Raw genomic sequence first — 25,243 nt, 5'->3', positions numbered from 1 at the left:
TCTCACGCAACATTTGACATTGAAAATTTTGTCTCCGAATTGTTGTGTACCTACTTTGTCCCGATGTCCCAAATTTTCACTGATAACAAGAGATATCTCAACTGTTCTTATCACGTTGATACGTAGAACGTTTTACACTAAACCAAATTGCAGTCCCCTTCTACGAACCGTTTGCTAATTGTTTTGCATAGAACAGTGATCAATGTGTTGTGCTCACTAGTCAATGATGTTCGTCTCTCATTTTTCCTACAACTTCACTGAAAAGGTTTTGAATATCTGGTGATTGTAGGCAATCACACCACAGTTAATGGCCTGGCAAATAATGATAAGCGTGTGATAAACCTCACAAAAATACGCCTAGAAGTGGTGATATCGCTAGTTTTGTGTCCTTTCGATTTTTTTCGTGTTGCTTTTTTCTGTGGATAAACCTTTGAACTTTACATTTTGTTTTCAGAATGACCGCAGTGTCTGCAAACGGAAAAACTACCGAAAAGCACGAAAATGGTGCTCACACCAATGGAACGACAAATGGAACGACGAATGGATCAATGAATGGAAATGAAATAAGCCATGTTCAGAAACTTCAGCCAGTTTATTACAAGCCGCCACAAAATTTGGAAACTTTTGAATTGTCACTCAGAAATCATTTTGAAGAGAAAACAAATAAGAAATTTGGTAATTTTTTATTTAGTAAATCATAGGTTTCAATTTTAACTCTTGATTAATTTGAAAAATCGACCTCAAATAACTGCTATTTAATATTTAACTGAAACTGTGAGCAACTAGATTTTGAAAAATGCAAAATATTCATAACATCCACATTTTTAAGCTGACTACCGTGAATTTCACCGATTCACTTGTGATAATTATGGTATTTTCTGGGAGGATTTGCTCAAATTGTCCGATGTGAAGCTTCATCAAAACTACAACCAGGTATGGTATTGGGAAACTTGTTTCCACTTCCTGGAACATTAATTTTTTATGTGTAACAGCTCGGAAACAAACAAAGTATTTTTAGGTTATCGATCATAATTTGAAAATCAACGAGAGACCGAGATGGTTCAATGGTGCTACTCTCAACTATACTGAAAATGTCATCGAAAGAGGAACCGCCACCGATATTGCTGTATTGAATGCCAGTAAGTGTTTCATGTTCCAAACGTTTATTTATCAAACAAAATTCAAGGTATCGAAGAAACAGTGACAGAATATACTTACGACAACTTGCGCAAAGATGTTTATCGCATTGCCACATCTCTTCGTAACTATGGAATCGGACCCGGAGACACTGTTTGCGGCTTTGTTCCAAACACATATGACACACTGGTGGCTGTTTTTGCCACAGCCGCTGTCGGAGCTGCCTGGTGCTCAGCGTCTGTTGATTTTGGACCTGCTGGTGTTCTTGACAGATTCAGACAAGTTCACCCCAAGGTTTTGTTCACAGTGAATCATGTGACTTACAAGAAGAAGCTCATTGATCAGACCGATAAAATTAATGAAATTGTAAAAGGTTGGTTACTTTTGTCAAATAAGAATTTAAAACAATGGTATAACTTCCAGAGCTCCCAACTCTCGAGAAAATCGTTGTATCCGACACCTTCACATCTGTAAAATTCGATGCAACAAAGTACAATCAAAGTGACAAGTTCTCATCACTCGAAGAATTCAAGACTCCCATTGCCGATGTTGTGTTGCCATTTGTATATACTCCAGTATGATTAAGATTTGAAACATTCAAAGCATGTGGATTTTTAGGTACCATTTTCCGATCCACTCTTCGTAATGTTTAGCTCAGGAACCACGGGAATTCCAAAGGCAATGGTTCACACGGTCGGAGGAACCTTGCTCAAGCACATTGAGGAGCATTTGGTGCAAGGAGATTCAAAGAAACACGATCGTATGTTTTTCTACACTACATGTGGATGGATGATGTATAATTGGTGAGATTTTGTTTTAATTAAAATTGTATTTTAATCAGCAAGAAAATACAATTTAAATAATATTAGAACACCGTAGAAACTGTCCCCTGAAATGTTTTTTTGTATTTATGTAATAATGAACTGTTGGATAAGCTTTAAAATATTGATTTTTTCTAGAGACAAAAATAATTTCCGAATAAATATTCACAGGTTGCTTTCAAGAAATAAAACATTTTGGCAATTCGCCGCAACTTTGCAACCGTTCAGTAACCTTTGGTAGTTCTTAGTGCAAATGCTTGGATGTTCCATCTTTAACTTTGTTCACTTTTGCAACTTTTTTGATTGGCGCTGCTGAAATTGATCACGAGTTTTCGGCAAATTGCTAAGATTGTACTTATTCACAATTTCAAAAATATATAACTTTAATTTTTAACATTTCAGGATGATCTCGTTCCTATACTCCAAAGGATCTGTTGTATTATTCGATGAATGCCCATTGGCTCCTGACACCCATATTATCATGAAAATCGCTGCAAAGACACAATCGACTATGATTGGAATGGGTGCGAAGCTTTATGATGAATACCTCCGACTTCAAATTCCATTCAGTAAGTATATACATATAATTTTCCTCCATTCAACACCGTTAATATGATCAACGACTTTCAGACACATTGTACGACCTTTCCAAAATACACACAGTCTACTCGACAGGTTCGCCATTGAAGAAAGAGTGCTTCGCTTATATCAACACTTATATTGCGCCAGGCGTATGTTCTTATCTTGTTCTTTTGCAACCAAATATAACACAAAGTTTTTTTATAGGCTCTCATCGCGTCGATTTCTGGAGGAACTGACATTATTGGATGCTTTGTCGGTGGTATCAAGTCATTGTCAATCACGCCAGGAGAGTGTCAGTGTTTGTTCCTGGGAATGGATATTAAGTCATTCAATTACATGGGTACGTGCAAAATGAAATGTATAAAACAATTCGGAAAAAGCTAGAACGTTATGTCGAGAATTGTACCATTTAATACTGGGGATGAAAAAAGTGGTACTGGAAAAATTTTCAATATTGGCAGACCTCGGCAAATTGCGATGTATCTCAAAAATTCTTGAAACTCTAAAAATAAAACCATGAATAATAAATAGCATAATTGTATTTCCATCGTATTTTCCAAAATCAAAAAAAAATGCCGAAATCGGTAAGACGTGCAAAAAATTGAAAAAATTGCCGAGCGCGGCAACTTCTTAATGCCCACTTTTTTTAAAAATTTTGCACAGAACCCTGGCGATTGAATAGGTGTTCGATCTTTATAAGAATAATAGGTCCATATGACAATAGGGATTACAGGCCCATATCCCAGGCGAACAACAGCAGTGTTGCAAACAAATATACATACTTTATAATGTTTATAAATAACTTTCAAAGTAGTTTTCAACATTTTTCGAAAAGTTGCGAAGAAAGATAGATCAACTTTTTTCTCCAAAAAGTATCCGAATTGCAGATGAAGAAATCATTAACTCTGACGAACAAGGAGAGTTAGTGTGTGTCACCCCATTCCCCTCAATGCCATCACATTTCTTGAATGACACGGATGGCAAGAAGTACCGTGATGCCTACTTTGCTCGCCTAGAACCATTTTGGGCTCATGGTGATTTTGTGAGAGTGAATCATTCTACGGGCGGTGTAGAAATGCTCGGAAGAAGTGATGCTACATTGAATCGCGGCGGAGTTCGAATTGGAACAGCTGAGATTTATTCGGTTGTTGAAAAAATTCCACATATTGCTGATTGCATTGTAGCTGGAAGACTTGTGTAAGTTGATCATTATGCATATTTAGAGTTTTTATTTTGCTAATAGGTATGTCACTTACTCATTCTCTTCTTTATATTAAGCTAGTTTTAATTACTTTTCTCTATTCTGCAAATAGAAATAAACAGGTCGTTGATAAATTAACTTATATTTTTTATTCTCTAGTATGGCAGAACAAACATAAGAACATTTTTTTTCCAGCGAAGAGGGCATGGACGAGGAAGTTTTGCTGTTTGTGAAAATGGTTCCGGGTCAAGAGCTCACACACAGTATCCAGGCAGCCATTGTTTCTAAACTCCGGAACGACATGTCCCCGCGACATGTTCCAAACAAAATTTACGCAGTTGATGATATTCCGGTAGCTATTTACGATTGAGATATTTGTAAAAACTTTGTTTTTTCAGTATACTTCAAGCGGAAAGAAAGTGGAAGTTGCCGTTAAGCAAATTGTGAGTGGAAAGGCCGTCCAGAAAGCGTCTTCGATTCGCAATCCAGAATCTCTTGATCATTTCGTTCAATACAGACTTTAATCTTTAATTTTATTTCAACGGTTTATTTGTTTCTGTTTCTGAAAATTATATATTCACGCTTTCCTTCTTGCTCATTGCCTGAACCTGTTTTTCTCATTCATGTCATCATCAACATCAATTTTTGAGCTTTGTGGTCCTTTACATTCTCACCTTCAAATCTAATTTAAAACTTTGTGTTAATTCATTCATATTTCCCCTTATGTTAGCACCCAGGTTTTCTTTATTTGCACCGGTTTCTCTCTCACTCCCCAACGAAATAACTCTGATTTCACTGTTCCGTCGTCATCAAAAAATAAATCCCTGTGAAATACTTTGAAAGAGGAAGAAAATTTAATGGTTTCATTATCATTAAGGAATAAACATTTTGCACTAGATGATATTTTGGGCATGTCCTCAAAAACGTTAAAATGAAGACCGTCATTGAAATAGTAGGAAATATTTTCAAAATTTCAAAAGAAAGTATTGTAAAGGTACGAGCCTAAAATGTATAAAATTAGAAGAGTTTGTTCCCATGTAAAATGTGGACATTTCTGACTCTAAAATTCTATGTTTGCTTTTGGAACACTTTATGTTACATAACACACAAATTGGAAAACAATTGCTTGAAACAGATTCAGTTGTCTTGTAATTCATTACACATTTCATTTTAATGTGATTTTGAGATAGTTAACATTTGCAAAATTGTTTTTAAAGTTTTGCAAAGATAAAAATGCATGGATAAAATAAGTACCTAGGATAAATAAATGCATAGAAAATCGGTAAAGCTAAATTTCTGAATAAGGAGTGTTTACTTTTGAGCTCCTTTTCAACAAACTTGATTTTCAAAATCACAAGTAACATCCTTGGTTTGTCCCCTTCGTCCATCTTTGTGTGTTTCAATAAGCGTTGGTGCGGCAAGACATAATAAAAAGGTTAGGCGACCAGCAGAAGCCCATCACCATTCGTATGCCAACCAAATCCTCATAACTTTTCTTCTACATTCCATCTATTCACTTTATTCTCTCAACTTTTCTTTTTGTTCTTTTTTATTATTTTTTAGGACATCAAAGGTAAACGTTTTAATTCAGAGTGCCGACCAATTAATACAACTGCCTACGTCAAGTCACGTGAAGCTAATTTACGGTGCCAAATCCAATTTACATTAGGATGTAGAAAACACTAGAGGAGGAGCTTGTCTCATCTTGGTTTTTGCCCCCACCAACAATTCATTCACAACCTTCTGGCTGTTTGAGTATTTGTTTCTAATGTTAATTCTTGAGAAGTTTGTTAGTAAAACGTCAAAATTGATAATCAAAACTATAAGCCAAATGTTATATGCAAACTTTTCTAGATCACTAGACTTGGGCGTATCTCAGTGAATCGTTTTTTTAACTCTTTTTTTTTGAAATTTTTTTTCACCATTACTTTTTTATAATTATTTCAATTACTCTGTCATAATTTAGGTGGCCAGAAAATAAATGCGAGTTTTTTATCCTTCATTCAATGAAGTCAATTGTATACTAGGATTTTTGATGTTCATATTTATATTATAGCAATCCTCACAACTATTTAAAAAAAACCAACTTGTCCAACAGTTGGTAATTTACCATTCTTTAAAAAAAGCAAAACATTTTTCGAGTGTTTACTTATAATATTATGAAAGTTATAATAATAAATCATATCAAAGTAAATAAATAAATATTTGGGCACTTTGAATTTTTTGCAAATATTTATACAAAATACGAAATTGAAAAAAAAAAACAACTATCGAATTAATTATTCAGTCTTAATGGCCCAATTTCTTTTTTTTTCCTATATTATTCCTTTACTTTGAAACACGAACAATCTTCAATATTCTTATTTGAATTCTTAAACTTCCAGGTGATCTTCGATCCCGTCGTCACTTCCTCACATTGTTCAAACTTCTTGAAATGGATTCGCTAAAAGCTGCTGTCGACTACTCAAAGGTAATCTGTCATTCATTGTAAACTCCTTCTTACTATTCAAACACCCAATTTATCCGTAGTACTACTACCTTAATCTCAACCGAGGGATCCCCCATTTGAACATGACGCCATGATGACGTGTGTGGGTGGTGTAATGTTCTAGAACACCAGCAAAACGGGTTGAGAGCGTACATTCGCACATTTAAATTTAGCCACGAGGACAGGGACACGGACACCCCACCCCCGTTTTGGTCCCCCCTGCAATGGTTCCGGCCCCTGACGCCGTGTAATTTAAAACCACTTTCCGTTTTTTTTTTTCAACTTGCGTTGCGCTGCGCTATCCTGCCATATTTATACCAGTGTCAGAAATTGAGAAAAACTGAGAGCCAAGTTTAAACGACGTTAAAAGCATACATAGTTCCATATATTTGTTTTTTTAAACGACTCTTTATGGAGCAATTTAAAGATCTTGCCATAATATTGTCCCATTCATTCTGTTTCTTCAAATCTTAAACAGGAAACCATATATTCGGCTCATGGCTTCGTGACATTCCCAACAAATTTTACCAATTGGCTATATGTCAGATAGAAAATGAAAAAGAGACGAGATTTGCTTTTGCCAGTTTTCATTATCGCCCATCGGATTTATTTTCAGACACTATTTTCCCTTTTTTTTCGGTTTTGTGCATCTTTATGTGGCGTTTTCCCATATCCAAAGCACGCCGCAGTTGTTTTTATATTAATTTCAAGCATTTATCTCCCTAGATCCTACTCGTTTACAGGAGTTCCCTCTTTTCCGTCTGTAACTCTGTTCATGAGCAAACCTGAAGACGTGAAAAATTATAGCGCGATGAAAAAAGAAGCACAAAATGGAACTGAGTGCGCCTAAGCGCCACCCACTTTTCACGGCTCTAAGAGCAATGGGTGTAAGTGAGCCGTCGACACATGAGCCATCTTCTGAATTTCACTCATTTTCACCTTGGCATGTTCATTGCTCCCCATTCGCCATTCCTTTTTCCGAATGTGTTTTTTATTCGATCACGTCTGCTTTTTCATATAGGAATTTCTCGTTTTCATTTTATAGAACACTGAAATGTCGCATAGCACGTACTCAAGTAGATCCAGCACAAAGCAGTCGGCGTCCACAAAAAACGCTCATGGAAAGTTTACGTCAAAAGAAAGAGAAACTGTAAGTTATAGTTAGTTTTTCCAAGTGAGAAAATGAACTTTTGTAAGGCTTCTTTCAGTTCAATGTTAAATATTTTTATCGCTTTTGGAATTAAAAATTATGAGGCTTCATTTTCTTCAACGATTATATTTCGAAATGTTATGAATCCTTTTTTAATATTCTTCAATTAATCCTAAATTTTATTCCCTATGTTTATAGAAACATACAACACGCGACAAAAGTCAAATTTGGTAACAAGATCCGGAATTCTTCAGAATTTCCAATTTCCATATCGAGTTTCCACAATTCTCCCTGCTCTAGTGCAAAAAAATCTAAAAAACTGAAGAAATGTGAAGCAAATGAATAATTGCATTAATTATTCAGAAATAAACATTATATAGAGAAAAATGGGAACAGGAAGCTAGAAACTAAAAACAGGAAACAAAATGCTCTTTGTTGTTAGTAGGTTTCTCACATTTTCATCAATCATCAGTGTATTTTTTAATAGAGACACAAGAGGTACTGTAACTTGAATAATGAATTATTATCTCCGGACGCATGACATGTCTGTCTGAAAAAAAGTTGAAATTGAGCGGCATAATAAGTTGGAAGGGAGAACAACGAGGAAGCGCGTAGAAAGGGTGATGAATAGCAGTTTCAAGGTGAATTTGTCAATTTTTTACGCTATACTCTGGGGGATTAGTTTGGAAACAAGACGGAACATAATCTGATGTTCTGGCGAAAAGCGGGATTTTAAACGGAGCCGAAGAATAAAAGCTATTTTGGGAATAGAATAAGTATTGGGCTTTTCGTAACATGGAGGTTTTTTGGAAACTTTGTACGTGAAGAGAGGGGAGGATAAGTTTTTACTGTGATTTTTCGAAAATATGTGTACGTAAATCGTACATAAAAAGCATGTTCCTTAGCATTCAACAATTTCCCCAATAACTTAAGCAACCCAAAACTTCAATTTTTCCATATTTCTGAGTTGGTTTCTCGTATTTCGTGAAGTAAGGTTAATATTTGAAAGCATGTAAACTACCACTAAAGTTTGACGTAACTGAAACATCGGAACTGTACAGAGTTTAGAAAATCTACATTTCATACGTGAAATAACATTTGTAAAAAACGTTGAATTGAAAAAACTAATTTGAAACTAGTCATAGGTGAAGAATATATATAATTCATATGTGTTCAAAAAACCATCAAAAGCCAAAAATTGAAATCTGGTATTCGACACCAGACTTCTCAAATATATGTGATGATTTTTCTAAAATTGTGGGATAGCCTACGTTCAAGTATTCTACTACTAATCTTATGAAGTTTTCACAATTTGGCAATCTTAACATGCACAAAAACATAGCTATAATGTACACACAAAAAATGCAGATTTATGAATTTCCTATCTTCTTAAAATCGATTACAAACTTCAGACACAAATCACTGCCAGCAATTGCAAAAACAAAATAGAAGGTACTTTTTGAAATTCCATGTGATAATTATTATACATGTTTTTCAGAATACAAACGAGCATTCAACTTTTTCGATGCAAACAACGATGGCCGGATCACAATAGACGAACTGGAGAAGGCTATGCAAAAATGTGGTCAGAAACCAACCAAATTGGAGTTGCGTCTTATCATGTACCACGGGGACAATGATCGTAAGTTTTATAGCGCTGTCTTGATAGTTGGTCCCATTTCTTCCACTTCTCAAACTCTTTTCTATGCATCAAAAATCGAGCTTCTTCCAAACATTTATATGTAAATCCAATAAAACCGCATGAATCAGTCTGAGCAATATTGCTTCAGAAACCGAGTTGAGTCATTTTTTATTTTTCTTTGACTTTTTCCACCTCCCATCAAATTCAGAGCCATTGCTCAGTATAACGGTATTCAATGTACAATTTGTTCGTTTTTCAGAAAACGGGGTCATTACATTTGACGAGTTTGCCCATTTGATGAACGGTACTGCATCGATGAACCAGTATACGTACGACCAGCTTCGAGAGCAGTTCGATATGTTTGATAAGGTAGGTAAAAGGCATGCCAGTACATTCATTCAGACAGGTAATTGACGTGAATGGGACAATTGGCAAAAAGGAAAAAACCCACACATTCACATTCATGTGATTACGTTAGCAAATTGGTTGTTTTCAGGACAAAGATGGGTTCATTGAGAAAATGGAAATGCTTTCAATTGTGCGTGAGCTGTCGCTCCAAGCTTCCTTTCCACGTCAAGTGGTTGAACAGTTGTTCAATGAAGCCGACATTGACGGCGATGGGAAAATTTCTTTTGAAGGTATGAACATTTGATAGAAATTGACATTTCTCGAAGGCTGCACGATATCACTGAACTTATCAGTAATGTTAAAGAGCGTTTAGGCAATATATGAAGTTGTAAAGTGTATATTAAATAGACTAAATTGACATAGATTCCAAAAAGTTTTAATAGTTTTCAGAGTTCGTCCTTGCTGTAAACTAATCTCCACTCACCACTTGCTTCTGCTCATTTGCAATTTACATATATAAATTCACGTACGTAGCTTTGCTTTTTCCGCCAACTGCACCACTTCTATCATTATATATTATAATATATTTTGTATATTTTAAAACCGATGAAAAGTTTTGTACAAACAAAAGTATTTATAGTACAAATAATATTAATGAGACGTGAAATAGAAAATAAAGAAGACAAAATCAAAATCACAGACAAGTGGGAAAATACGGGAATTCAAGGAAATACCATGACAAAAGAGAGCCCAAGTAGGCAGGCTGGTGACTTGAACCGGTGTGGTAAACACGCCAATTGTAGACGTAAGATTTAATATCGAGGAACAGTAATCATTAAGCGAGTATTGAGTTATACTTCAGCTGGTCTTGGCTGGAAATCGGTTTCCAGAGCAAAGTCCTCGCCGGCATTTTGCAAATTGGTGTAAGTAACTTCTGGTTCCTTCCTCACCTGTAAAATTTGATTGATTTTTTTCGGAAATAAAACATTGAAGCTGGTGTGTTGCCGAAAATAACTTATATGGTGCAAGTACGGCCAATTATCATAGTCAACCTTTTCAGAAAAAAGTGGTTCAAACAAACTCTGAATTTACCGATTGTATGCCAGTTAATAAAACATTGCTCGAAAAATTTGAATAAACTAAGTATTTTTTGGACTATTAAATTACGATGTTTAATCCAGAAAATTATTTTTGCAAAAATTGGCAATAGTCCCCTTTCAATGAACTCACTCTTCGAACAAGTCTCTCAAGCTTTCCAGACGAAACCATGTAGTAAGTTCCGATTGCAATGAAGCCAACCAGTAATGCGAGTCCGAGAACAGAACTGAATCTGAAGGTGATTTTAAGTTGTAATAGGATTAGTATGTACATATAATGTTAGTCTCATATAATGCATAATATAAAAACTTACCGGCCAGATCTTCCAAGGAATCGAGCATCCTCGCAAGCATCAGACGCTCTTACAGTTACCAAAAGACGGCCATTGAGTCCAGCGGGGGATGTGCATCTATACGTTGGAAATGTTTATAAGCAATTAAACTTACACTTACTTTGGCGCAACAGAATCTTGCTTAAATGCGAACTTCTCTTCCAACATGAACTGGGTATCGCAATTGCAATTCCATGGGTTTCCGCCGACTTGGAAAGTTTTAAGATTGTCGTAGTCTACCATGTGCTCGCTGATTGTACTAATGTTCGAATTATGTATTTGTAATGATGTAATAGCGGCCGACTTGTGTCCTGGTTGAGATTTGATGTAACCAAATGCATTTGGATGAAGCTCTTGTAGATATTTGTTGTCATTCAATATCAACGTTTTCAGTTGTGGAAGACCACAAAATCCACAGTCTCTAACAACGGTTAAGAACGGCATTTTTTCAAGAATAATCTCTTCCAGGTCAGAATCCCCAGCAAATGCGTGGTCGCGGATTTCAGTCAGGTTTGTTACGCTGAAATTTGTTTATGTTAAGTTCACAGAAATATTGTGATTACATACCTTAAATCTATGTCTTTCAAGGACTTCAAATGCGCAACAACTGCTGGAATTTCCTCAAGAGGGTTTTCACGTAGCGAAAGTTTCACTAGTTTTCTGAAAAAAAAACTGATTTTTATTTATAGTCACTGTTTAAAAAAAAGTAATACATAGTAATAAATCATACTTACGGAAGGTACTCGAAGATGTCAGCTGGAAGGTTTTCAATGTTGCAATTGTCCAAACTGAGCTCCTCAAGGCTGTCAAGTCCTTTGAACATTTCCTTCCTTAAAATCAGAACTTAAATTGTCAAATCTTTTCCTTCCTTACCTCCAGGCTTTAATTGGGTTTCCATCAAGAGACAAAACTTTCAATTTGGAAAGAGTATCAAATGAGTTGTCAGAGACCACCTTGATTCTATTGTAGCCAAGGTCCAAGCGATGAAGGGTGTTTTTTGCAGCGTCAAATACGTCTCTGAAACGTGAAAATTAATATATGCAAATTAAACAATTCCAAATTCGTACTTTTTAACAGTTTGCAATACGTTGTGAGACAAATACAACTTTGTCAAATTGGTGAATGGCTTGAAAACATCATTGTCGATAAATCTGATCTCATTGTAAGAGACATCCAAAATTGAAACAAATTTCTCAAATTTAGGGAGTACTTTGTCCTGAAATTATATATTGCAGGTCATCCGAAAATTTGTTTAAATCTACATTTTGCAGTCGACTAATCTTGTTTTTTGTGAACTTTGCAGTAATTGGCTCAAAATCTTTCTTCATGATAGCTACATCCAATGTGCGCAAATACGGATCACCGCTTTCCATGGTTATCTAAACATATTTAATGTGTAACTGTGAACTATGAACGTTCGGGTACCTCACTACAGTCGATTTCGTGTACATCACAATGGCAAAGCTCGTTATCGGGAGAAGTGTCTGCGTTACAAGCCTGTAAACTTGAATGTTGGACAAGTTATTATTTCAATTTTCCGCTTTAATTTTTTTAAATTTTGAACTTATTTTATTACGTTCTTTATTGGAAAGACTAGTAATTAGGAGTAGGACTATTAATTTATTCATTAACTCCACCGAAAAAATTTTATGCATTTGATAAAAAAATGTTCGGCATTTCATCAATTCAGTGGTGTTTATACAGGTGAAAACGCCATGAAGCTCTTTTGTTTCCAAAACAGGAAAATCGATAAATTTTGTTTGTTACTTTTGGAGGCTCATACCATTTAACTATTGCCGAGTCAAATGTGAATTTATTTGGAAAATGGATTTACGGCATTTGTCAAATGGTATATATAAATTAAAATCTATTAAAAACTTTATAAGATAACGAAGAGGCATATGAAGGGACCTAACGCAGTTTGATGTAATTTTTGAATGTTCCTTCGATTAATGTGTAACAACCCATTTCCATGCTTTAACATACCTGATAATTGTTCTACATGTGTTTATAAAAACGCGGTGAACTACATGAAGTACCACTACTACAGATTATTCGGTACTTGTGTCATTTTATGCTTCATTTTGAAATTTACTTGAATTTTCATTCATTTCTTCAACTCCATTGAACGTGCTAGAAAGCTTAAAAAATGTTATTTTCTAAGGCTAAGAATACAAGAAAAAATCCACGCGTTGTCATTTTTATATTACTTAAATATAGTTTCAAATCAGTTTCAAATAAAATGCACAAGTACCGATTATTCCGAAGAACGAAAATACAGAATGATTGATATGTTTTCTGAAACTTGACAAACAATGTATCTTACCTGGTACTCATTACTATCATCTTCTTCTTCAATTTCATCTTTCAATTCTTCAGTGATCTGAAAAATATTCGTTTCAATCATGTATCATTCATGTTTTCATTTCACAAAAAAATGGCCACCGCGAGAGACACAAACGACACACAAACACAACTAGATTCGAATGATATTGATTTGTTTTTATTGGACAGTCGTGATTCACCTGTCTCATTTTGGCAATGTCACCAGTTGGAGTATCATTGATTATCTCGCGAAGTTTGTCAATTCGATGTTCTCGAGCCATTTCAAAAAAGTCAAAGGACGTCATGTTTGGGATAGAGGTACTTTCGGGTATTGGTCTCATCTGAACAAGACATGAGGTAAGCCACACAGGAATAAAACAAAAAGCACATAGGTAAAAGTTTCAACAATAAGCAGAAACACTCACCTCTTGATCGTTCTTCTTACTTTTTCTGGTTTTATCTTTTTTCGCTGGAGGTTTCTTTGATTTTTTTTGCTTCACATGCGACTTCTTCTTTGGAACTTCTTTCACATCTTCATCATCATCTTGCTCATCATCATCAATTCCTGCGTCTTCCTCAACTTCGTCCAAACTCTTACTACCTTCATCATCTTCATCTTGAGCAGCCGTCAGCTCTGCCTTTTTGACCTTTACTTTTTTGCTATTGTCGGCTAGAGCTTTATCCTTATCGTTTGATTTGACTGGATTATACGCGAAAGAGTAAACTACCAAGATGAGAAAGAGAAGGGCAAACTTCAAACGCATCTGAAAATTTTGAGTGAATTGATTAATGACTACAAAGAATTTTCACGAGTTCTTTCAGATACTAAAACAGAGGGGAACAAAAAGAAAGAGAAACAAGGAATCTATATGTCGAAGGGTGCTCTCTTATCATTGATGAGAGCTGCTTGTGACCAAATCAATGGTAGAGATGCAAATAATAAGAGAGGACACCAAGACATGACTGGGCTGATTTTATTGTTAATGGCAGGAGAGTTTGTACAGTTTCACGTATCAACAGCAAAGAAAGATCAGCATCGAGGAACGGCAAAAAATTTGCATTGAATTGAGAAAAAGCCGATTGAAATTTTGAGAAACTTTTTTTTGGAATCAAAAACAAAATCACAAAAACACATGTGCTACGTAACTAATCTAGAAGAGTATTTATAAATTATAGGAGGAATCCATACAAATATGCCACCACTTTGATCATATTGCCCACGTATAATCGTGTCTAATCTATGACTCCTGCCGAGCAGATGCAGCATCAGATAATCCCGAGCCAAAGTGTTGACGCGATGATTTATATTTATAAGTATCAAAAATGGTAGCGTACTGGTCAAGCCATAGAATTTCTAAAATTGGAATGCAGCGATTTTAGTGTTGCATATTGGGAAACCATATTTGAAGTCGCACGACTGTCAATCAAAATAGTACAATGGAACGTCACAGCGAATGATGAAAAAAAGTGTTAAACCGTGGATAAGAGCATATTCGTCATAGTAGTCAAACAAAAATGAAATAGACAAAAAAGAGTATGGCAAACAAAACACCTGAAGTGAACTGATACAACTTTAATGTACTGTATTTTGAACAGATAGGAAAAGAAACTGGAAAAATGATTCAACAGAAGTTATTTATACATATCTGTAATAAAGAAAAGTATCAAAGCTAAATTAATCTCAAAAAAATCCACTTTCTACTTGTATATGTCACGTGGATACCAGTTTAAATCAAAAAATAATTACTTCTTGGTGTTTTGGCAATAGAGCACGTTTACCTATCGTTCTGGCAAACAACACGCTCTACGTCACTATTAACAGGTCACAGAAGACTTAAGGAACAAAAGTAAACAGCGAAGTGTGGAAATTTAGTACTTTAGTGCGGAAATCCTAATCAACAAACCAATCACACAGCCGACTGGAAACTATTTAATCTTTTTGGTTTAAAAATGAGACTGTATTTTTGGTATTGATATTGGTTTAATATCAAATAGATATCTGGTCAACCTCAGACAGAATAAATAAAACGAATTCAATTCGCGGAAGAGTTCAGAGACAAAACTACGGAGGAGAGTTTGGTTGCGAAAGTCGCATCTCGTCATTGGAGACCTCTTTCAAAAACATGCTATTTGCCCGACGGCAGTCTCTTTTTTTTTTTTCATAAAACACTTTTCAAGACTTCTCGATTTGCCGTGTCAATGAAAAGTGTAAAAGATGAAAACATCTTAAACATTACAAACCGCAAATAAAATATTGATGTCATAGAGCATTCTGTTTTTTTAAAGAAAATTAAACATTATTGATAATGTTATGTGTTAGTACAAGTTTGCACCTTATTCAAACTGTTTTGGAATGACTGAGTGAGTGACGAATAAACCTCTTGCATTCAAATAATGAAAAATGAGATTTCATTGCGACAAAGGTTTTTCTGGGTTATTTATATTATTTTATTTATAGATATTAAAGAAAGTGCATTGAATCTTGACAGGAAATTCGCGTCACATATTTGAATATGATGAATGGATCAGTATTGTCAAAGAGGTTTGTTAAATTATTGATAAAAACGACTGATTCTAGAGAACAGGAGAGTGAAAACATCCAAGTTCCAAAAACTGTATGAACAAAACTGATGATCTGATGAAAATTTAAATTTAAAAAAACTTAGAGGACTGGAAAAATATAAACTTTCAACTCAAAGTATCAATACAATCGGAAATTGTCTAGACATAAATTGGAAAAAGCAAACTGGATTGAAAAACGGAGAAAAATGAAACCATGAACAAAATTTTGTTTGAAATGTTTTATTTTTTCTGAGGAAAAACACATTATTATTTTTAAAACTAATGTAAAATGTGTAGAGAATATGGTTTAAAACCTTTCTGATTTTTACAAAGATTTTAAACCAGATAACCAAAAATAGCTTGACTACGCTGCTCTCAAAAGCATCCAAGCTGAGAAAAAATGCTCCAACCGAGATGAGTGGGAAAGAACACACCAGACATATAAACACGCCTTCACATGGGATAACAAAGAACAGAAGCTATCTGGTGTTCTTTTTCGAAGAAAATAAAACACAAGAAACTGCATAAGAGCAAATCGATAACCAGTGTGACACGCGGTGCGCAATGACACATCTGGGCAGGGGGGAGAGGTGAACGTTGCAAGAAGATAATGATGTGCTCGTTTACGACAATTGAGTAGAGTGGTGGTGTGCAGGCGGCAATTGATTCGAAGAAAAACCGAGGAAACGTACGTTCTGTCCCGTTCCCTCCCTCAACCACAGACGGTCTCCGTGTTGTTGTACTTGACCGGGTTTTGTCGACCTTGAAAAGTTTCCATTTAGTGAGGATTTTTCTTTATTGTCTGTTAATATTAGCTGCAATCTAGCAGAGTTCTCTTGCGTGAAAAGTCAAGTATCGTCGGTTGGAAAATTGTCTAAAACCGCTTCATTGCAAAAATATTCAAATATCATCCTAAAAATTGCCACAAAAATTATATAATGACATTTTTTATTGATAGTCAAAAAATCCCAAAGCTCAATTTCCGCCTATCAACATTTTTAAATTCAATCGAATAAAATTTCAACGAGTTTACCGTACAAAACCTTGACCTTGAATTTTTAATTTCAAAATTTTTGAAAAATCTAATAGTAAAGAGTGTTTTTTAAAATGATATTCAATCTTGTTGAATTGAACTGATAATCATTTAACGGAAGTTAACAACATGTTTCTGTATGATTCGCACATTTTCAAAAGCAATTCAAACACTCAAAGGACATGCTTTGCACAGCAAAAATCAAACTTATTTCAAACTTGAAATTTTGCAAACCGAAACGTGAGATTCTGAAAGGAAACATTCCGTTTTATCCATTCTATGTCTGTCCATTTTTTCTTTACAGTAATCCATTCAAATTTGAAAATTGAGTTTTGAGCAAATACGACACGTTACCCTAATTTCCCGGCATTCATGTTCCGATCGCCTGCACTCCAACATTTTCTACTTCTACTTTGTTGTTTGTGCAAGGCAAATTTCAAAAACTTTTCAAGTTGGAATTTGTCAATATATACTTGATATATATTTTTTAATTTTATTTCTTGAATTGTTTGTAGAATAATTATATAAAAGAAGTGGCTCGAAATTTTGTGTCTATCTGAATGAAAAAGCCATTGTATTAAAAAAAAAGCACTTGATAATTAAATTAAAAAATAACAATTTCTCACAAAATAAATCTGAGCGAAAACAATTTAATTTAAACAATCAGCCCAATATAATTCTTTTATAGTAGTCATACCCTCGAAAATATGTAACCATTATTCTAAATTTTCAAACATTGATTGATTTTCATTACGAATGAGTTTACTTAAATAAAGGTATCTAATATATTTTTTTAGATACGGTAAATTCTCAATTATGGGTTTGAATGCACTCTTCTTGAATGCTCCTCTGATAATTGACAAAAAATAATATTTTAAGACAATTACCCTTTGTATTACCCGCTGTCATTTAAAAAGTTGTTTTATTATAAAAAATAAAAACGTGTGGAATATTTCTATATCTTCAAGGATAAGAAATAACTTTTCTAAGTCTAAAGAGGAAACGTGTAATATATCACGTTTAACTTAAATGGGAAAATTAATGAAAATTCTTTTTTATTCAAGTATGAGGGAATGTAATACACAAGGAACGTAAAGATTTAAAACATGGGTCTATCAGTTTCTCAGAAAATCCTGTTTTTTTTTGCATTTTCCATGATATTAAAATGTTATGACTTTTATTTGCTACATTAAACAAATATTTTTATGAAACAGAACTTGTAGCAAGTGAACTGCCAAAAATTGCAAGACTCACTAAAATAACAAATGTGTGTTTTTAAATTACCGTTACTTTTTTTTCAATATTCACTGACTAAAGTAAGTACACTATGGTTTTTGTTTTAACATTTGGAAATTGCTGAGTCTTGAATAGTGGTAGTTTATGTCATATGTCGATTCTACTAGTTACCATAAAATATTGTTTGTCTGAAATTTAAGATATATAAGCTACCAGAGTTGAGTTGATTGTGAGGTGTATGATTATTGACAGAAATATAGGCTAAATCAATTTTATTTAAAAAAAAATTGACATTTTCAAGTATAACTAGAATTGTTTAAATTTACAGAAAAACATGGCAATTAATAAGTGTTCACCTTTGGAAGTCGACCAAGGAACACATATTTTTTTTAAATTTCGAAACTCAAATACGTTTCAATAATTTGTATTTGTACATTATCATTTTTAACGTTTACGAAATCCGTAAAAACCCATATTTTGTGAATATTCGCTACATTACCGAAACATTGTCTAAAATATTCTTAAGAAAAACAATGTTTGATGTTTTAATTGATAATATTTGGTTATGTTGAACTATTATGAGTGCAATCATATAAAATCCCATATTCCAAAATCATAACGTTGACTCAATTGTTAAGAATCTAATATCTTATAATAATATTAAATTAATCTCATATTTTTTAACATCTCCACTTCTGTTGTAAAATATGTTTTTAAACTTTACTTCAAAATAATAATAATGCAATTACTAACAATAAACTCACCACCAGCACAAAGTGTTTGTTTGGAATGAAAGACTTATCAATTGTAATTTTTGTTTTGATTTTTGTCTGTGTTTAGAAATTCCGTCCCTGTGTTTTTTTTGTTTTTCCTAGCCCCAACAATAATTTATTAATAAACTCTTGCACAAATGATGAAAATGAAATTTGATGCGCTCCCGTTGGCAAAGGTTTACATTTCCTTCATTTTCCTATTTCATTTCCCATTTTCATCATTGTCAATTTTCAGACCTTCAAACATTTGGGATGTGACATTTGGTGAGATGTGCCAAAAAGGCAAAGTTGAGAAGTGACATCAGATATACAAGGTCCTTTTTGTGTTTGGCCAGAGATGGGTCTGGGGTGTTTGTTTGTGACGAACAAAAAAGGCTCGTTTTTCTTGATTGCCACTCTTCGATAACTGAACAGGGAGCAGCAGCAAATAAAAATGATGTAGCATGTCAATTCTCCGAGGTTTTCTTGGATTTTTTTCATCTGTACAATCTGTCATATTATTTCTAATAGTATTGCATCAATTTTTTGTTGCAAAAGCCAAATCAAGAATTTGAATATATTTCTCAATAATATATTCACAATGACTCCCTATTGACGCAAAAATTGAATTATATTGATTTTTGTATAAGTTTTCGAAAAATGGTCTTTTCAGTGGGGGGATTTGCACAATACAGTAATCGTACGGCGGTAAAATGAAGTTTCATAATAAAACTTTAATTTAAAAAATTTTTAACTGAAAAACAACAAAATCATAAGAATTACCGAGTTTTTATCGATAGTTACTATGGAAATCGACAAAGTAGAACAGTTTTTGAAAAGTTGTACACTTTAATGAAATTTTGATATTTTGAATCTGTGTAGCTGGGCTGTGAATCGGCTGGTAGAAGGAGTTCAAAATTTTTATAGTGTCAGCAAAGAACTAATTGATAATCATTAATTATTACAGTATTTAAAAAGAATCAACCTTAATTTGAAAAAAAAATTGAAACACTGAAAACTCTTACGACTATCTCTTACGACTAATTGGCTAGGGGAACACGGGTTGATGCTGTTACTGATAAAATAACTACGGTATTTTGTCAATTTCTTTTGATAAATTTATATTTTTCTGTCTTGTATGAAACAACAATTTATTAAATTTCTTGAGCGATTAGCGTCCAATTGCTATTAGAAAAGAAATGAGATGCTTCCAATAGACACACAGAATGAGACAACATTCTTCATTTGTAAGAGGGCGCAAAATTGGATCCTTTAAGTATCCGTTTCATCTGTTACTCTTGCATAGTTGAGTTGACTGGAAGATGAATGAAAAGAAACGAAACTTGAAACTGGAAATACTCTCATCATTATACTCTATTTCATTTTCCTCTTTTTTTCATTTTCTTTTATGAGCTTCCCATGCCATAAATTTTTTATGGGTGAAAAATTTCATTGAGACAAAGTTTCTGAAAGGTTGTAACAATAAAATAACTTTTTGTGGAACCTTTTTTATTATTTATTTGGCCAAAAATATACAACTTATAAAATTGATGAAAACTTTTATTTTCGAAAAAAAAACAATAGAAAAGCCGAATAAAAAATCTTTTGATATGTGAACTGCAAAATCAAACATATTTTGACTTATTCAACAAACTTCCGCAACACTATAACTATCATTTTGTGTAAGAATTCGTGCAAAAAATTGGAAGTACCTTTCTAGTTTTTCCTATTAGACTTGCACCCCACTCCATGATTCCATTTTGACGGCTTATATCTCGGATGTCTTATTTTATCAAAAAGTGTTTCACTACCAACAAATAAGAGCTGTTTTGCACATTTTCAAAAAGTTGACAATTTGTTTGATAAAACCAATTAAAACCGAAGTGTAAATTATCAACTTGAAGCAAATGAGATACAAGTCTCATACATATGTAGGTAAACATGTAATATTTAATTTATGAATATTCGTTTCATTTATTTTTATCCACGAAATTTTGGTAGTTAATTTCTAATAAAGGTAGAAAACAATATGTTTTCATATGAACACAATGCTATGTAGCTGGAAATTAATATTAACTTAGCGCTTCGCCGCGCTTACAACTTTTGTCAACTTTTCTTCTTCCGCATCGCACTGGATTGGAAATCAGAGGAAAAGAGCGACGAAATAGTAATAGTAGTCGTAGTAGTAGCCGTCCGGACATGAATCTGAAGCTGCGTCTCCTTTGGGGAAGTTCATTTCGCAACGCCTTCTTCCGTTTCTCTTGTTTTTTTCCTCCTTCTTCTTCTTCTTCTTCTTCTTATTCCATCTCGGTTTATTTTCAATGAGAACGAGAAAGGCAAGCTGGAGCAGCTAGGAAACACTACTGCGAAAGAAGAGGACTGAGAAAGTGAAGAGCAAAGAAAAATGAAAAACAAGCAGAGAGAGAAAAGTAGTCGTGCTTCACGGAATTGTGGGGAGAATCGATGAGATCTCAAGTCAGAGAGCGCGAGCTTCGTTTCTTCGTCTTCTTTTTCTTCTTTTCGTTGAGATGCTGCCGCTTCCTCTACTTTTGCTTCTTCTTTTTATTTTCCTACTGCTCTGTCGTTTAGTCCCGCGCGGCCGTTTTCCTTGTTATTGAAAGGGAGAGAAAGAGAGGGAGCAAGAAAGAAAAATGGAAAGAAAAGGAGAGGGACTAGTGCCGTACACACCAAACACGAATGAGCCAAAAACGCTTGTCTCAAAAAAAAAGAAAAAGTTTTGGTGCAATGCACCGCTGCACTCTAACCTCACTGCTCCTTCCCTACCTCATCTCACTTTTTGTATTTAGGCACTTTGCTCGTGCATTTTTGCGTTACTGTTTATTATAGAAAAACCAGCTTTATGAACTAAGCAGATAGCTAGTACCCAATAAAAACATTCCGAAATTTTCATGTATCCCGATGTATACTCCATTGATTATATTGCATCATTTTCCTCAAAATTACCAGGTTCTAAACATATTATTAATCTATAAGATATTAGACCAAATGCACATAGTGTAAAAGAAAATTTAGCATGTAATTATAGGATTCAAGCTTTTTTAATACCTTTCGAAATAGACCCCTATAATTTCTTCACTGATCTTTTTCAATCAGAACGAACATTTGTTTTTTGCTGCATTGAGGCAATCGAGCTAACAATTTTCAGACGGTAAAGTACCGAAATCTGTGGCCTTGCTCTTTTATACCGAAAAAAGTCTAAAACTATCTGATTGCGAAACAAGTCGTTCTGAAAATTAAAAAAAAAGTTATGCCGGATTAAAGTATTCGGAAAACAAGGCTAAATTTCAGCTAAAATCTTTATTTTCCAATTTATCAGTGCCGAAGTGCATTTGTACATTGTGCACCCATCGACATTAAAACAAAAACAATCTTAATCAACGGAACAAAACTTAATCAATTTCCGAATTATGCATAGTGATATTATGGAGAGAGAGAGTGATATTAGAATACAATTACTTCCATGAGTTGTGACTTTGATAAAATAAAAAATGTTTAGATTTTAGCTGAAAGTAAGTTTTATTCCGAAACTTTGAACCTCCTTAACTTTTTTTTTTTAATTTTTGGAATTTTTACAAAATCCGGTACTTTTGACTCATTTTAAATCTAAAAAGCAAATTCTAAAAGCGCGATGAGTGTGTCTATTCCACCTTTAAAAATATCTAAAAATACATGATTATTAAAAGTAGAATATAACACTTTTAACTCCCACTCCGGTAGTTTTTTTTTCAAATATAGCTTTTTGACCCATTGCATTTTGCGTTTTTTCACTTCACTTCCCCTTGCACCTGAAATATTCAATTTGCACCCAAAAAAGAGAGCACTTCTCTGTAGTACAAACATGCGCAGTCTGTTTCTATTCTTCCACAACTCTCTGCACCTTTGTTTCCATCAGTATTCCCACATGCACTTCTTTTCCTTGTGCCCTCCAAAAAATATTTTATTTTCTTACGAATCCCACGTTTTACCCACATTGTCAGTGGACCACTGATTGCTGTCAGCTTTTGCCAGGGAAAACCTTTTACCAATTTCTCTCTATCTTTCGTTGTCTTTTTTTTGAAAATTTTCATACACACATAAATGGACATACATTCTTGCGACAACGACACAAGACCCTTTCTGGGTCCTTCCTAACCTTTTTCCCTGCTCGAATGTTTGCAGACGCAATAGTTGAGTGATGTCAGTTATTGACGGAATGTTTTTTGCCTTCTCTCACGTCCACTTTTTCTTGCCCAATACGTTGAAACATTCGAACTGCGCTGAGAAATTGACTCTGTTTGAATTTTGTAAAATTTTCGATGGTAGTTTTTCTAGGTTTTAACTTAAAATTTGTAAATAGCTTTATTAAAACAAAAATAAATTTTTATTTTATTTTTTAATATACTTTGAAACATCTCCATGCTATTTTCAAACAGTTTTTGCTCAGTTCGTGAACTATTTTTTTCCGTACTTTTGAGAAAGTTTTGAATCTGAAAAAATACTTTCTGGATTTCATAAGTTGTTATTCCAAAATTATATATTTAAAATGCAACAATAACTTTCAAAATTATGCAAAAATTATTAAAAGATAAGAAAAACGGGTACTTGTGTATTACATGCCCTCATTTTAAAAGTAATTTTTTAAGATAAAAAAAATGAAAACGTGAAGCATATTCTTGTATTTTTGGGCTTAGGAAATAACCATTTCTAAGCCTAAAAAGGAAAAATGTAAAAAACCCACACACGCAACTTGGGTATTTCAAATATAGTGTTTTTAAAAGTGCATATTTTAAGAGTAATAGTATTAAATAATTTTGATGTGACTTCAATTGTTTTCAGGAACATTTTATGTTTACCATAACCACAAAAACATATACATAAGTAAAAAACAATCAATTGTTTTATCTCGTAGTGGGTTTTTATAGGTATACTTATATTATGATCACTCAAATAACAGATAGAGTTTGAAAACAATTTGAAAATATGTTAAATTGTCATTCATTTTTCAAACTTTGTCCAATTTGATGAAATGTGATTTGAATGCCTTATTTTTAGGTTCAGAAACAGTTTTGTCCTCAAGAAAACCGTACTACGTTTTCACATTCATAACTTTGAAATTCGTTCCGATAGCGTTCCGCTAATAAACAAGAACTCTCAAATGTCTCTGATATATAACAAATCTGAAAAGTATTAATGCACTTCCAAAAGGTAATCTTTATCTTTGAAACATCACATTTACCCATCTAGAAGTTTGTTAATTCTGTTTCTTGTCAGCTATATGAATTGATTCATAACGGATTTTGTCCGCCTTTTATATATCTTCTCATAGTTAATCTAATCTTCAAATCGTGAAAACTCTTTTCATATAACACATTTAGAAATCCAGCCGATGGAATAGGAAAATAGTATATATATATATATATATGGATATGGATATATAAGTGTTGCGAATGTTTAATATTCTCTTTTTTTGAAAAGTTTGTTCGATTGTTGAACAAAAATGTTTTGCTTTTGCTGTGAGTTTTAATAATTAGTTACTTCATAGTCCTAGTAGGAATTCTGAACGTATCTGAAAGGGCATTGAAGGGGCGTGAACTTTTTGGAAAGGTGATCCCTCGTCCTGTTCCCTGTTTGTCTGTCCCCTGTCCTCACCTCCTTCGTCTTCTTTTTCTGTCGTTTTATACTTCTCTTTGCTATGCATTCATGAACAGATAATCCAATTTGAGGCTGAGGCCTGCGTGTGTATGTGTGTGTATGTGTGGAGGCCCTCCAACGAAGAAAGAACAAAACTTGGCAATCTTGAGCATATTGGATAAGCTGCCCGCTGAGTTGCTAATTGTCAACGTTTGGCACAAACGCCACATAGAGCCATCTCGGGATGGAAAGGGAGAGAAGACTGGTTGGGGGAGAAAAGAAGGGTAGAGCCTTTGGAGCATTTTTGTGTTTTGCGGGCGTTGCTCCATCCCTTCGTCGTTTTCTCCACCCTGCGTTTGCGCATCAGTCGCCACACGCCGCTAGCCCCCGAGTCCTAAACCCCTCCCTCCCATCTACACACATCCATTTATTTATTAGAAGAGCTCTGAGTAAAACATGAACTATTCGCTATCCGTGGCCTTGTTTTATTCATTGCTTATATCGCATTCGCCCGGGTTTTCCTCCTGGGCGCGCCTTGTCTTTTTTCTTTTCCTCCCGTTTCACCTCCGTTTTTCCTTTCGCCCTCTTTCTCTTTCCTTACGGATACGGGAGGCTCCCCCCACCCCTATCTTCAAACCTTGTCTTTTTTCCGTGCTCAGGGAAACGAGCATGAATTCATTGTCTCAAATGAATGTCTCCTTTTGTGCATCATTAATCTTGCATCGAATTTTGCTTTTTATTCTTACATGCTTTTGTCCACTTTGCACAAGCTGTCCATTTTTTGTCAATTCAAACATCAGCTTGAACCTTTACCTGTCCATGGTTGGCCTTTTTTTATGGCGAAACCTGGCGAACCCAATATCCATCACCCTTCTATTCCTTTTCTTTTCCCGTTTTCCTTCGCTT

The 25,243-nt window shown here is 34.2% G+C and overlaps 3 protein-coding genes and 3 non-coding genes across 9 annotated transcripts; 4 read left to right on the top strand and 2 right to left on the bottom strand.

Annotated features, from left to right (window-relative positions):
• Nucleotides 1-454: 454 nt before the first annotated feature.
• Nucleotides 455-4,636, top strand: sur-5 (Acetoacetyl-CoA synthetase). Its single transcript, NM_076828.9, has 12 exons — nt 455-675; nt 830-933; nt 1,019-1,139; nt 1,187-1,510; nt 1,561-1,712; nt 1,756-1,940; nt 2,361-2,527; nt 2,589-2,689; nt 2,745-2,880; nt 3,428-3,737; nt 3,937-4,093; nt 4,140-4,636. The coding sequence occupies exons 1-12, from the start codon at nt 456-458 to the stop codon at nt 4,263-4,265; spliced, it is 2,103 nt and encodes a 700-aa protein (NP_509229.1). The 5' UTR covers nt 455; the 3' UTR covers nt 4,266-4,636.
• Nucleotides 4,637-6,991: 2,355 nt separating this feature from the next.
• K03A1.8 lies at nt 6,992-7,137 on the top strand. The gene has a single exon (NR_071470.1). It is a non-coding gene; the product is annotated as an Unclassified non-coding RNA K03A1.8 (non-coding RNA).
• Nucleotides 7,138-7,272: 135 nt separating this feature from the next.
• On the top strand, nt 7,273-10,015 carry K03A1.4 (EF-hand domain-containing protein; the record flags this gene model as incomplete). Of its 2 annotated transcripts, NM_001047798.4 has the most annotated exons (6): nt 7,273-7,379; nt 8,792-8,831; nt 8,878-9,021; nt 9,281-9,390; nt 9,518-9,659; nt 9,820-10,015. In NM_001047798.4, 6 exons carry the CDS (start codon nt 7,284-7,286, stop codon nt 9,840-9,842), a joined length of 555 nt encoding a protein of 184 aa, NP_001041263.2. The 2 variants fall into 2 exon arrangements, with proteins under 2 accessions (NP_001041263.2, NP_001041264.1); NM_001047799.1 differs by lacking the exons at nt 7,273-7,379; nt 8,792-8,831; nt 8,878-9,021; nt 9,281-9,390; nt 9,820-10,015 and having other exon boundaries at nt 9,542-9,673.
• Nucleotides 9,985-13,893, bottom strand: lron-7 (LRRCT domain-containing protein; the record flags this gene model as incomplete). 3 transcript variants are annotated; one of them, NM_001373353.1, is made up of 13 exons in its annotated part: nt 9,990-10,319; nt 10,600-10,699; nt 10,781-10,876; nt 10,920-11,318; nt 11,366-11,458; nt 11,533-11,628; nt 11,672-11,815; nt 11,866-12,014; nt 12,061-12,177; nt 12,224-12,295; nt 13,125-13,181; nt 13,324-13,464; nt 13,549-13,887. In NM_001373353.1, the coding sequence occupies 13 exons, from the start codon at nt 13,885-13,887 to the stop codon at nt 10,221-10,223; spliced, it is 1,902 nt and encodes a 633-aa protein (NP_001360787.1). In that variant the 3' UTR covers nt 9,990-10,220. The 3 variants fall into 3 exon arrangements, with proteins under 3 accessions (NP_001123160.1, NP_001360787.1, NP_509227.2); NM_001129688.5 differs by lacking the exon at nt 13,324-13,464 and having other exon boundaries at nt 9,985-10,319; nt 10,600-10,693; nt 13,549-13,893; NM_076826.9 differs by lacking the exon at nt 13,324-13,464.
• Nucleotides 13,894-22,805: 8,912 nt separating this feature from the next.
• K03A1.9 lies at nt 22,806-22,949 on the bottom strand. Its single transcript, NR_071468.1, has one exon. It is a non-coding gene; the product is annotated as an Unclassified non-coding RNA K03A1.9 (non-coding RNA).
• On the top strand, nt 22,806-22,949 carry K03A1.10. The gene has a single exon (NR_071469.1). It is a non-coding gene; the product is annotated as an Unclassified non-coding RNA K03A1.10 (non-coding RNA).
• Nucleotides 22,950-25,243: the final 2,294 nt, after the last annotated feature.

This window comes from Caenorhabditis elegans, chromosome X, assembly GCF_000002985.6.
Source record: "Caenorhabditis elegans chromosome X".
NCBI classification, from domain to species: Eukaryota; Metazoa; Nematoda; class Chromadorea; order Rhabditida; family Rhabditidae; genus Caenorhabditis; species Caenorhabditis elegans.
The sequence above is the reverse complement of the archived record's forward strand: the minus strand, read 5'-3'. Positions and strand labels throughout refer to the sequence as shown.